This window comes from Pelmatolapia mariae, linkage group LG10_11, assembly GCF_036321145.2.
Source record: "Pelmatolapia mariae isolate MD_Pm_ZW linkage group LG10_11, Pm_UMD_F_2, whole genome shotgun sequence".
In the NCBI taxonomy this organism is placed as follows: Eukaryota; Metazoa; Chordata; class Actinopteri; order Cichliformes; family Cichlidae; genus Pelmatolapia; species Pelmatolapia mariae.
Window position 1 is genome coordinate 4,744,334 of NC_086236.1, and position 12,660 is coordinate 4,756,993.

General features: G+C 39.6%; 1 protein-coding gene across 1 annotated transcript in view; it reads left to right on the forward strand.

Moving 5' to 3' along the window:
• LOC134636166 (polypeptide N-acetylgalactosaminyltransferase 10-like) overlaps positions 1-12,660 on the forward strand; it is a 98,278-nt gene that overhangs the window by 14,654 nt on the left and 70,964 nt on the right. Inside the window, exon 2 of the mRNA XM_063486019.1 lies at positions 12,488-12,590. Coding sequence (XP_063342089.1) covers positions 12,488-12,590 — 103 coding nt within the window. The remainder of the gene's footprint in view (positions 1-12,487; positions 12,591-12,660) is intronic.

The window sequence follows — 12,660 nt, forward strand, 5'->3', positions numbered from 1 at the left end:
CATTTTACATTTACAATTTTTTCCCTGGGGACCCTGTGACACCCCATTGAAGAGCCGTAGGCTGTGGATCTCTTAAGATCTCACTGTTGGGTTTGTAAGGCCATGTTACTCCTAAATTTCTATCTTGTTCAAAGAGAAGATATAAAACAAAGTTCTAAGCTAATCGACCTTAGTGTTCTCCTTTTTTTTAAAAAAAGGAATCGATTAGAGAATCGATAAAGAATCGAATCGTTAAACAGAATCGAAAATGGAATCGGAATCATGAAAATCTTATCAATACCCATCCCTAATTACAGTGGCTTGCAAAAGTATTCGGCCCCCTTGAACTTTTCCACATTTTGTCACATCACAGCCACAAACATGAATCAATTTTATTGGAAAGACCAGTACAAAGTGGTGTACACGTGAGAAGTGGAACGAAAATCATACATGATTCCAAACATTTTTTACAAATAAATAACTGAGAAGTGGGGTGTGCGTAATTATTCAGCCCCCTGAGTCAATACTTTGTAGAACCACCTTTTGCTGCAATTCCAGCTGCCAGTCTTTTAGGGTATGTCTCTACCAGCTTTGCACATCTACAGACTGAAATCCTTGCCCATTCTTCTTTGCAAAACAGCTCCAGCTCAGTCAGATTAGATGGACAGCGTTTGTGAACAGCAGTTTTCAGATCTTGCCACAGATTCTGGATTGGATTTAGATCTGGACTTTGACTGGGCCATTCTAACACATGGATATGTTTTGTTTTAAACCATTCCATTGTTGCCCTGGCTTTATGTTTAGGGTCGTTGTCCTGCTGGAAGGTGAACCTCCGTCCCAGTCTCAAGTCTTTTGCAGACTCCAAGAGGTTTTCTTCCAAGATTGCCCTGTATTTGGCTCCATCCATCTTCCCATCAACTCTGACCAGCTTCCCTGTCCCTGCTGAAGAGAAGCACCCCCAGAGCATGATGCTGCCACCACCATATTTGACAGCGTTTGCAAACTGCAAACGGGACTTATGGTTTTCTGTTAACAATGGCTTTCTTCTTGCCACTCTTCAATTAAGGCCAACTTTGTGCAGTGCACGACTAATAGTTGTCCTATGGACAGATTCCCCCACCTGCGCTGTAGATCTCTGCAGCTCGTCCAGAGTCACCATGGGCCTCTTGGCTGCATTTCTGATCAGCGCTCTCCTTGTTCAACCTGTGAGTTTAGGTGGACGGCCTTGTCTTGGTAGGTTTACAGTTGTGCCATACTCCTTCCATTTCTGAATGATCGCTTGAACAGTGCTCCGTGGGATGTTCAAGGCTTGGGAAATCTTTTTGTAGCCTAAGCCTGCTTTAAATTTCTCAATAACTTTATCCCTGACCTGTCTGGTGTCTAAATCCAATCGAGAATCTGTGGCAAGATCTGACAACTGCTGTTCACAAACGCTGTCCATCTAATCTGACTGAGCTGGAGCTGTTTTGCAAAGAAGAATGGGCAAGAATTTCAGTCTCTAGATGTGCAAAGCTGGTAGAGACATACCCTGAAAGACTGGCAGCTGTAATTGCAGCAAAAGGTGGTTCTACAACGTATTGACTCAGGGGGCTGAATAATTATGCACACCCCACTTTTCAGTTATTTATTTGCAAAAAATGTTTGGAATCATGTATGATTTTCGTTCCACTCCTCACGTGTACACCACTTTGTATTGGTCTTTCACGTGGAATTCCAATAAAATTGATTCATGTTTGTGGCTGTAATGTGACAAAATGTGGAAAAGTTCAAGGGGGCCGAATACTTTTGCAAGCCACTGTATATGTATGTTTGCCTTGCTAACTAATTTAAACAGTAAAGCACAATGTTTATTTCCAAAACCAAGGAATGCTATCATGAAGTATGAAATATATTTCAGAATGCTTGTTCAGGACAAATACATCCACTATGGGAACCAGACTGTGAATATTTAAGAGTAAATAAAGTAAAATAAGTGGCTGTTGGGCTTTAGAAAACTTAACTCCAGCTAACCAGACTATGTTTCTCTAGACTGAATGCCTATCATCTGTTAACTTCTGGTACAGTCACCATATATGTGGCCTAAGTCTTCATGTTCTGTGTGCTGATCATTGTTGACAAATATATAAATTAAATTAAAAAAAAAAGTAAAATCATCATCAGATTATATGGATTAGTTTTGAGTTTGCATCTCAACACTTTTATTTATTTATTCCCGCTCAGGCTGACCTTCCAATATTTAACCAAGCTCACAGCTTCCAATACCAAAAATCTTACCCTTTTCCTGCTGATTCGGTTTCAGTAGACAGGTTCTTTATGTTCTTACACAGATCTCTGTAGTGATGTAGTGTGTCTGTCTGACTAACACATTGATTAGTTATCATCCTACAACACTGGCCAGCAGCAGTGATTCCAAGGATAGCAGTGTTGATGATGGTGAACTTCTGCCCTGGACATCCAACTTTAGGTCCATTTATTTTCAGCACAAATTTCTATTTAAAGCAAACTTGGAAACATGAGAGACACAGTTAACAGGCAGTGAAGCAGTTTTCAATCACATTAGGCAGTACTCTAGAGTGCGATCAATTTGGTCGCAAATGCGACCAAACTTTTCAATGGTGCGACAAAAAAAATATCTTAGGTCGCACCGGTGCGACCAACTGTTCGAGTAACAAAAAAAAAGTCTCTGCAACTCTGAAAGTCTCCGTGTGGTCAACAACAGACACACATTATGCCCCTATCGTGGTGTAAACCAATCAGAGATAGTCAGGGGCGGGACCTCTCTAATTGTTCGTGGTCCAGATATTCATGTAGTCCGTCTGTATGTTTGAAAGTGCAGGCGGATAGAGAGAGGTGAGTAGCTTGAATAAAGCGATATCAATTCATTAAATCCTGAATCCACTTTTAAATATAAATGTATTTTGCCAGAAATGCCAGAATCTCAGGTTAAAGCTCACAAAACTATTTCAACAACCACCAAACCGCAAATGAGAGCAGGTAAACGGATTCCACACAAAGATGTAAACACAGAGCGTGGACCTGACGCATCGGAGTCAGCTTTCTCACTCAACGGCACGTAGATGGACACGCCTACGGGGCTGAAAGCCGACAGCTCACTGATTTTGATGCGCCGGGTCCACGCTGTGTTTACGTCTTTTTTGCGCTAGATTCTGAGCTGCAGTTTTGTCTCTCTCCAACCAAAATTCACTGAACCACCAGCAAAAGAAGCAGCAAACTATGCATCTCAAATCTCTGTTTCCTGCATTATTCATTCGCTTATAACCCACCAGTCTACCGTTGTTTACAGCGCTGTCGGCCGCTGCTTTTTTTTTTTTTTTTTCTTTCTTAAATGACCTCAGACAAGAAAGCCTAATTTCTGCTGTTCAATACTGAAGAAATTTAAACTTTTTAAAATTATGCAAAATTGCAGAATATTGCAGAATATTTTTAAGGTTATCTGCTATAAAAAGCCAGGCCAGAAAAATCTCCTTCATGTTTTTCTGTGTTTTATTCTCAGTTACTTTGACACAAAGGCATCTGCTGTGATGTTCACAATTCTGATGAAGTCTCACAAGTGTCAGTACTGATAAATGATCAGAATTATAATATTTCTGACTGTCTGAGGCAAAATTGAATCGAATCGAATCGGGACCTTATGAATCGGAATCGAATGGATTATAGAAATCAGTGATGATACCCAGCCCTAGTGAGTAGCCTAGGCCCGACATAAGTGGATGTAGCTGTGGGTAATGAGAAAAGATGAAAAGAACAATTGATAAGTTTTTCGTTAAGGCCTGATCCGTCTGAAATTCATAGCCAGTGCTCTGACACGGAGCCATCAATCTTTGAAATCTGAAAAAGCACAGTGTATCCAGAAAACACATTATATGTCGTGATAAATGCACTGCCCAAGTGTCCCCTCTCCCCACTGCCTTTCAGCGGCAGGCAGCAGCAAACAGGTCGTCAGAGGAGGCTGAGATGATGATTAAGTTTACATTGTCTACAATATTGCGAAAGAGTGCCAAAGCACTTTAAGCACAAGCACAAGATTGTTAGTTAACCATTGTCTGTATGGACAGCAATTCCCCCCCCCAAAAAAGTGCACATGTAAAACTGTGGTGTTAAGCGATGTGGTTGAAAAATTTGGGTGCGCCTAACTTTTCTGCTGGTGCGCCTAAGAAAAAAATTTCAAAACCGTGTCAAAAGGTTAGTCTAGAGCCCTGTTAGGGAACTGAAATGAACTTAAATGGGTAATAAAATTTGCCAGCTGCAGCTACAATTTCAAAATGTGTTGTTTGTTCTGAAAAGCTGTCCGATATAATCTGTTGGAAATTATTTATCTGGAGTTCAGGGAGATATTGCCAATTCTTAGCAAGGTCTAACCGCTAAGCTCTTAAAAAGCCATTAGAAATAACAGTGGTTTTAAGATAGTGGTGGTGATACTGTATTTTTTTTTTAAATTTATTACTCTTAAGGGTAGGAGCATAACCCAGTTGTTGGGGTGGGGGGGTTAGCTAACACATAGACACAGTGTTTGTGTTCAAACCTATGGTGAGTTTAGAATCACTAATAAATGCAGCCCTGCGTATGTATTTGGACTGTGTCAGGAAGGCAGAGAACCCACGCAGACACAGGGAGAACATGCAAACTCCACAAAGCGAGACTAATTCTAGTAAAGCATCTGGAATGTCACTGTCAAGATGTCACATGTTCTGCAAAGACTCACCTAAGCATGCTTTATATTCTTCTGGTGAAGTTGTGTGGCACAGGGCCGAAACATTTCTCCAGAGAAATACGTGACAGAACAAAATGCCACTGATGGTCTGAAGTGAGGTCGCATGTACTTTCTAAACTTTCTATTAAAACAGTGAAAAACTTTGCGAATCAAAAGGTCTGGCACAAGAGATTTGAATGTCAAGGTTCATTTTATTATTTTTTTTTATCAGCTATAATGGTTGTCGCTCTGAATGCTGTCTTCCTCGAGAGCACCCTGGTAGGTCTCATCTGAATAAATCTCACTGATATTGTTTGTATTACTTTCAGTATGCCAGTTTCTATATCAGTACATATTCTGGGCTGTTATGTCGTATGACTGCAGAGTAGAGAGTAAAATTAATGTCAGCACCGTTTCTTGGCAGAAATGGACATTAAATCAAAACATTGTACCAATTTTGCATTTTCATTTTTTAAAGGGCAAATACAAAGAACCCTGTTGTTTACATTATAATGTGATATTGGCTCTCTCACCAGAAAGCTGTCAAGAAAGCCAAAACAGCTTGACTGGAGTCTTGTGTTGTACACGTGATGGTTAGTTTAAATAAATCCTGATTAAAAACATCTAAAATGTATGCATACAATGACTGTTTCAACTCTTTCCTCGAGTGGAAGTTTGCTTCTGTTAGCTGTCATGTTGGTCATTATTTTACAGTCTCTTATTTTCCACTAAGTCACCACATTTATGTCATAGAGCACGTCGGCCCATTTGTAATGGTGAACTCAGACACGAGACTCAAATAGACTGGATTATCAGTTTAATAGAGAGGATTCTGAGGTCACTCTGGGTAACTGGTCTGACTCTGGAAGAGAGGAGAGAGCTATTAGTCCAAGAAGTCCAAACAGGGAGATTCTACAAGGAAAGTCCAGTTGGTGAGTGAGAGTGCGGTACCAAAGGAGATTACCTGAGGGAGAGGCCACTGACTTGTTTTTCCACACGTTAGGAGTACATTAGAGGGTCACCATAATCCATGTTTCAGCCACAGGAGCTCACACTAGAAATAGAGGAAGACACGGGAGTTAACACAGGCAGTTAGAATGTTCACAGAGAAATATAAAGCTCAGGTCCTTCTGGACTCAGGCAGAAACTGCAAAATGACAACAAACCAGTGCAGGACTATCAGAGCTTTTTTTTTTTTTTTTCTTAAATAAAGCAACCAGCGATGAGAAAAGGTTGGGACATTGTCTAAAGTTGTTCTGCTGCATCCATCAAATGGACTTTGTGCTAAGGAGCTGGCAGGTCAAAGCCAGTTTCCTTTCTGGTTTGACTGAGTTGAACTGCATGTGTGGAAATGACTTAACTGTGTTTGGGAAGCATACAGCACTGTTTGAAGTGCTGTATGTAAGAGATACATGATGACGAGAGCAGTGCAATATGTGAAATAGCTTACTTTCTTCCCCTCTCTTAACTAAAATGTGAATTTTGGCCTAAAGAGAACAGTTCTTTTTACTTAGCTACGTGTTAGTGCTATGGTTAATCCAGTGGTCGATCGCTACTTTATACTGCACCTTGAATAATTATGTGGTAGAAAGTGCAGAAAAGTATTTGTGCCAGTGTGAAACCTCATCTCTGTGATAATAGCCATCAGAAACAGTAGCAGCAGCACACACAGCAGGGAGGCAGCGAAAACTTGGAGAAGAATAAAGACAGCTGTGTTTACTGTTTTTCTTTTTGAACAGAGCTACTTATAGCAGCTTGTATGAGATGGCTACAGTTGATGCGTTTGATACTACAAAATACAGGTGCCCAGCAGTGTAGAATCACTCTGTTATTTCAAATTCAACCCCACCCGCCTTGTCAGTTGAACTGAATCTTTTTCAACTGTTGGCGTGGGCAAGCAAAGGTCAGAAATCCCCGTGGGTTGTGTTTAGTTACTTAGCAGCAGGTGAGGCGCTGTGAGACACAAGAGAGTTCTGGTTGGGTTTACTTGAATCTTTAGAAAACAGCTACATGTCTGATTTCAGTGTATTGTGACTGGACGTTGTGTTGTCATAAATATAAGGATAAAAAAAATGTAATTTAGGAGCCTTGGGATGAATAAAGAAACTGGTTGGCTTTGGTGAAGAAGGATTTAATTGTGTAATTGGCAATAAAAATATTCATGATACATCAAGCATTTTAACCCTATTCTATCAGAATTATTATATATAATTATAAATTGTGACTTAATTGTTTTTAATTGACTTTTAATTGTAAAGATTAATGTATGTACTTTGCTATTGTAGAATGATACAATATATTTAATTGTAGCGTGTTGCATTTGTTGTACAACCTTCAGCGGTAATTGTTTGGCAAAGAGCATCCAAATGTGAGTCTCGCTGGTAGCATGAAAAAAAAGACTTTGATTTTTCTTTTTCTTTTTTTTTGAAAAAAAGAGTGGACTAAGTTGTCACGATGCGTGGTGCCCAAAAGCAAGATGCAGAAACAACAGAGGACTTTATTTAGGTTAATACAGAAAGTTAAAATGAGGATATATTAACGGATTGTGACAAAGGGAAGACTGCAAACACTATGAGAACTGATTAAGGATGGCTAACAGGCGAGGAATGAGATGCAGGTGGAAGTAATTAAACAGGTGAAAACGATCAAGAAAAGAAGGACAGACAGGAAGTAAAACTGACAGGATAAATGACAGAAATGGTATTTAAAGTAAAGCTGCAAAAAACAAAAAAAAAAAAAATGCACAACACAGAAAAAGAAGACGTCACAGACACTGACACTGACAGAAATAAACTCAAGACAAGATATTAAAGTCAATGAAACATAATTCAAAACTCTAACACTAAAAAATTAAAGCAAGAATAAAAACTCACTAATGTAAAACAAGAATTAGAAGTGAACCGGTATAACAAGAACTGAAGCTTAATATACTAGGATGAAAATGAATGCTAAACAGGAAACCATACTTAACAAACATCAAAACATGATGAAATCAACAGTAAAATCAATTAGAGATCAAAACTTAATAATAGACAGTCCCAAAATATGATTGCGACCTTGTCATTAGCAGGTTACATGCATATTACCACAGGCCAGAGAAAAAAAATCCCTACAAACTATCAGGGGAAATTTATTTTAATGCAGTTGACTTCTAAAGGTACATTATTTTCATTTTCTGGCTTGTCTCCAGCAGCCCATGCAAGAATATTCGGTACTCATTGCAGTCTGGTATTTGCAGCTGGGTGGGTGCATCATCATCATCATCATATACAGAATGATGGTGATTTCCAACTGAACCATATTCAATTGAAATGAAATAAATTGAAATGTATGCACCTTTATTGTGGGAAGGCGATGGATATTCCACTAGAAAGCTGGGTTAATGTGGTGTCCAGTTCCATTTCCTGCATTATTGTGTTGAGTGATTACGACAGCTTTTCTGGGATTTAAATTCCCTCGGCTGTTTGTTCTTTGCGTGGTCCTCTGCATCTGCTTCTGGAGTGTGCGAGTGCAGGTGTGAGAAAACGGTAGATATGGGAAGGGATGGAGCTTGAAGAAATAGATTTTCAGTTTTTTTTGTTCTTTTCTGTCTTTCTGCCTTTCTGTCTTTTTGCTTATCTCAATCAGCTTCTCACCCACATCTTGTCTCTTATTTTGTATGTGTTTATGTGGTGTGCCTGGGCTGAGGCTGAGAAAAACAGCATAACACCTAAGCAAAGTCACACCAAGATTCTCACAGAGACTCAGATTACAAAAGTTTCTCATTCTCCTTGTCTTGTTTTTCAAGGTCTTGTTAGAGCAGAAACCCCCAGTGGAATATCACGCCGACGTGTGCTGAAATTTTAATCAAAAGGAAATGGGGCAGCGCAGTGTCGCTTCCTTTCAGTGGGAAACACACAGATGGACTCTAACTGCATGTCAGGTCCTGGCACGACACACCGGGAGAAAATATGAACCAAAAAGGAGGAATGAGGATGGCGTTTGAGACAATTAGAAAAGTTAAAGCGAGGTTTTAGCTGGCAGCCCCAAATCGATGCTAAATAAATTAATTTAGCGATGTGCTCCATCATTAACTTCAGCTGGAAGGTGGCGATGGTGTCTTTAATTCAATAACATCATTGCACAAACAATCAGGTTGCTGGTTTTTCAACAGTGAATCCACCAGACTTTGCCAGATTCAACTATGGCTAAGAGCATCTTCATTAGCGTCATGATTTGGACCTATATTTTCATCACAAGTATAAAATTTAAGAGAGAATACAGTTTACTGGGAACTGTCATGCTTCAAATATTTACTCTGCCTCAAATAATGCTTGAGGGACGTTGTGGTAGACTTTTAAGATGCAGTGTTTAACAGTAGCTTCATTTTTTTTCTTTGGTTTTTTGCAGGTTTCTCTTTAGCTCGTAATTCTTTGATATTTCTGTATCATTGGTGGTTGGCCGGATTCTGGCTTTAGCAGCATGTTGGACTTTGCCTGCAACTTGCAGTTCTATTTGCATTCACACTAGGGCTGCCACAAACAATTATTTTGATAGTCGACTAGTCACCGATTATTTTTGCGATTAGTCGACTAATCAGATCTTGCGTCCATTGGACGTAAAACATACAGCTTATTGCACCAGCATGCATCTGCTCTCATATAACTATCATTAGCTTACAGCTTTACGTGTTTAAGGTATGTGCTAACTAAAAATAAAGACAAGATGATAGTTTATTAAATTTTAATGAAATTTGCAGATTGTTTCGGTGGAGTTTAATAAACTCAGCCGTCTGCTCCTTGCTATCTAAAATATAACAGGACATCGGAGTATATTCTTGAGCATCTCACACTTCTGATAATCAGTTGTCTGCTTGACATTTATTCAGCTGTGTAAAAACTATAACTTTAATCTCAGCCAAACCGATTCACTCATGAACAAATAAAATACTGAAAAAAGCCAAACAATAACATTTTTAAGTTATCTAAGTGACTTATATATCATGTTTAACCTGAGTAGCGAAAGACGGCAGTGGGTTTGAAAACGATTTGCCGGGAGTCCGGTGTTCTCACCGGCTCTAGTGAGTCTTGAACCCCGGCTAGCTATCGAGCTGGTGGGTAACAGACATCTCCGAAAACGTCGGAGCGCTTTTGAAAATATGTGGTGTCTGGATAAACTGAGCAGATATTTGAAGTTTACACAGCTACATTCTGGCCTGAAAATATGTTAAACGTTTATTTTGTGACCCAGAAAGAGTAATATTAAAACTAACTAGCTGCCACCATTGTTGGAAACTGAGCTGGGCCGCGCTATGAATTCTGAGATAGGTTGGGCCACGAAGCATACACCCGACCTATCCTTCAAATCTGGGGAAATGAAGGGCGCATTTGTCGGCCGCATTTGTCGGGGTCTTCGAATTTGGACAGTCTTCTTCGTGTTGCTGTAACGTAATCGGCCTACAAATGCGGGCACAGGAGGATGCGGTTCCTGAATTTGGACACAGCTACGATACCGGACACTGCTTCTTCTTCTTCGGGGTTTAACAGCAGCTGGCATCCTTGTAAATGCAGTGCTGCCATCTTCTGTTTCAGTCCGTTATTACACTCTTAAATCCTACTACTTATTCCTGCGTCTTTTGGGATCTTACAAAGCTTCAAACGACGCGTCGACTATTAAATTAGTCGTCGACGTAATCGTGACTAGTCGACTAATCGTGGCAGCCCTAATTCACACTTAAATCTCAGTTATACATTCACTGAATGCTTAATTAGGCATTGCAGAAGGGTTGGTCACATCTCATAATGTGCAGTCTGATATAACATTGCTGCAAACCACACCCTCAATAAAAAAGACTAAGGAAACAGGTATTAATGGGTATTAATAAAAAAATGAATACCTCTCTGACAGTGTCACTACAAACCATAGTTTATTATCATTGTAAAAGCATATGAAATGGCTGAGCTGTTGCATTAAATTGAAGCTTTTCACTCATTTCATTTTATAACTGAAGAGTTCAGCTGTCAAGTCTGTACACAAATAAAGGAATTGGTAACCTTGCAGTCGATATTTAGTCTCCTGGATCTAATGTATGAGACCCCTTCTTGTGTATTTCACAGTATGTCATATGCTAACAGTATTTTCACTCCCACTCATAATTCCTTTAATTTCTTGAGAAAAAGTTGAGATTAGTCACTCGTCATTAGTGTATAAACTTTGATAAAATGACGAGTTGGAAGAGACAGACACCTCTCACTAATGCCCTAACCTTATGCGTCTAGCTCGGCCGCCAACGGACACCTTGTGGGTGAATGACTCATGCGACCGGCTTTGAGAAAACAGCCCTAATTGATGCCCGAGGAAAGAGAACAGTTGAAAACAGTTAACTTGAAAACCTTCCCTGAGGTTTTTCCACCTGTCATCACCACAAGTTGGAGAACTTCAGTGACAGTAAATGATAAATATTCAGCTTTTATGTAGTGCTTTTCTAGTCTAATCGGCCACTCAATGTGCATGACACTACAAGCCATATTTAGATGGAAATTCATACACTCAATTCATACAATATTGCATTAAGGGTAGTCTTTAGCTTTCAGTACCTTGCCCAAGGACACTTTGATACTGGCCTTTCAATTAGTAGACGACCCGATTTTTTTCCCCTGTCTCACAGCCGGCCAAGTTCAACTCCTATTCAGGTTCCCAGGGCCAAGAGCATGAATCATAATGATTTTGGTAACTGTAATTTTTTTCCTAGCAATCTGACTTTGGCATTAAGGATGATCAAAATGCATTTGGAGTCAGAGAGTCATATTTAGTCATGACCTTCGTAATCATCTGAGCTTTTGCCTAAATTGGTCCATCCACTGTGATTATATACCTTGTTTTAAAATGATGTTGTAAAATTACATACTATATTACATTTTGGGACAAATTATTAAAGTATACTTACTGAAATACAGAGGATATTGGCTGATTGGCTGACTGTGTCAACACTGAGCAGAAGAGAAGCAAAGGGGAAATAAAAGAACAGCTGTACATTCGTCATCGTTGTTTGTCTGACTCTGCTGTGGTATCAGCTAACAGCCTGGTTAATAATACTCCATGCAGTCAGACTTATCATTTGTATTAACAACAATTCACTAATTGCATCCTCCCACGGAGCTAATTGACTAACCATTGTGCTGTGATCCCGTAATATCTCGAGACACTGAGAAGTCATTTTTAAAGCGGGAAGAATTTTGTAAATGGCTGTTTTTGCGTTTTAATTCTGTGTAGAGAATAATGGCTTATGGTGATAAGAGTGTGTTTGTGTGTGTGTGTGTGTGATGACAGGAAAACTGAATGTCATTTTCTCTGTGATATACAAATAAAAAGCAGATCCCCCCCTCTCTCTTTTTATAAAGCCCCAGCTGTCAGCAGCACACTTTAGGAAGGAAAGACAACAGGAAGACTGGCGAGATATAAAAAGCATGAATTAACCATATATTGTATTTAAGCAGTTTTTGATACCAATATTACTGTTTAACATCCAATACAGTGAACATCCTTTCCACTCTTCCTCTAACATCAGTTGCACTGCGTGTATATTTAAGAAAGCACTCGGTTTTCTATGGAAACATATCAACATAATGACAACAATAATATGCTTCAGCAAGCTTTCTTGAATGACGTTCATTTGGAATACTTGTGTAATGATTTTGAGGAAAGATCCATCATTGGAGCCATTTGTATGTGATAAAAACTTGACATCCACATAGTAAGTTTAGCTGAAAAGTTGTGACGCAAGTCTTAAAGGCTTTTATGTTTTCTGTGCCACTGCAGTGGTTGAACCAGCTGCGTAAGGTCACTCAGGTGGGACTTGACGGTGTGCGGCGGATCGACTGGCACGACTACGAGGCAATAAGGAGAGATGCTGCACGCATGGGTAGGTGCAAACTTTTTGCTGATGCTGCTGTTTTTCAGAACATCTGCTCTGTTTTAGCAGAAGGCCACAC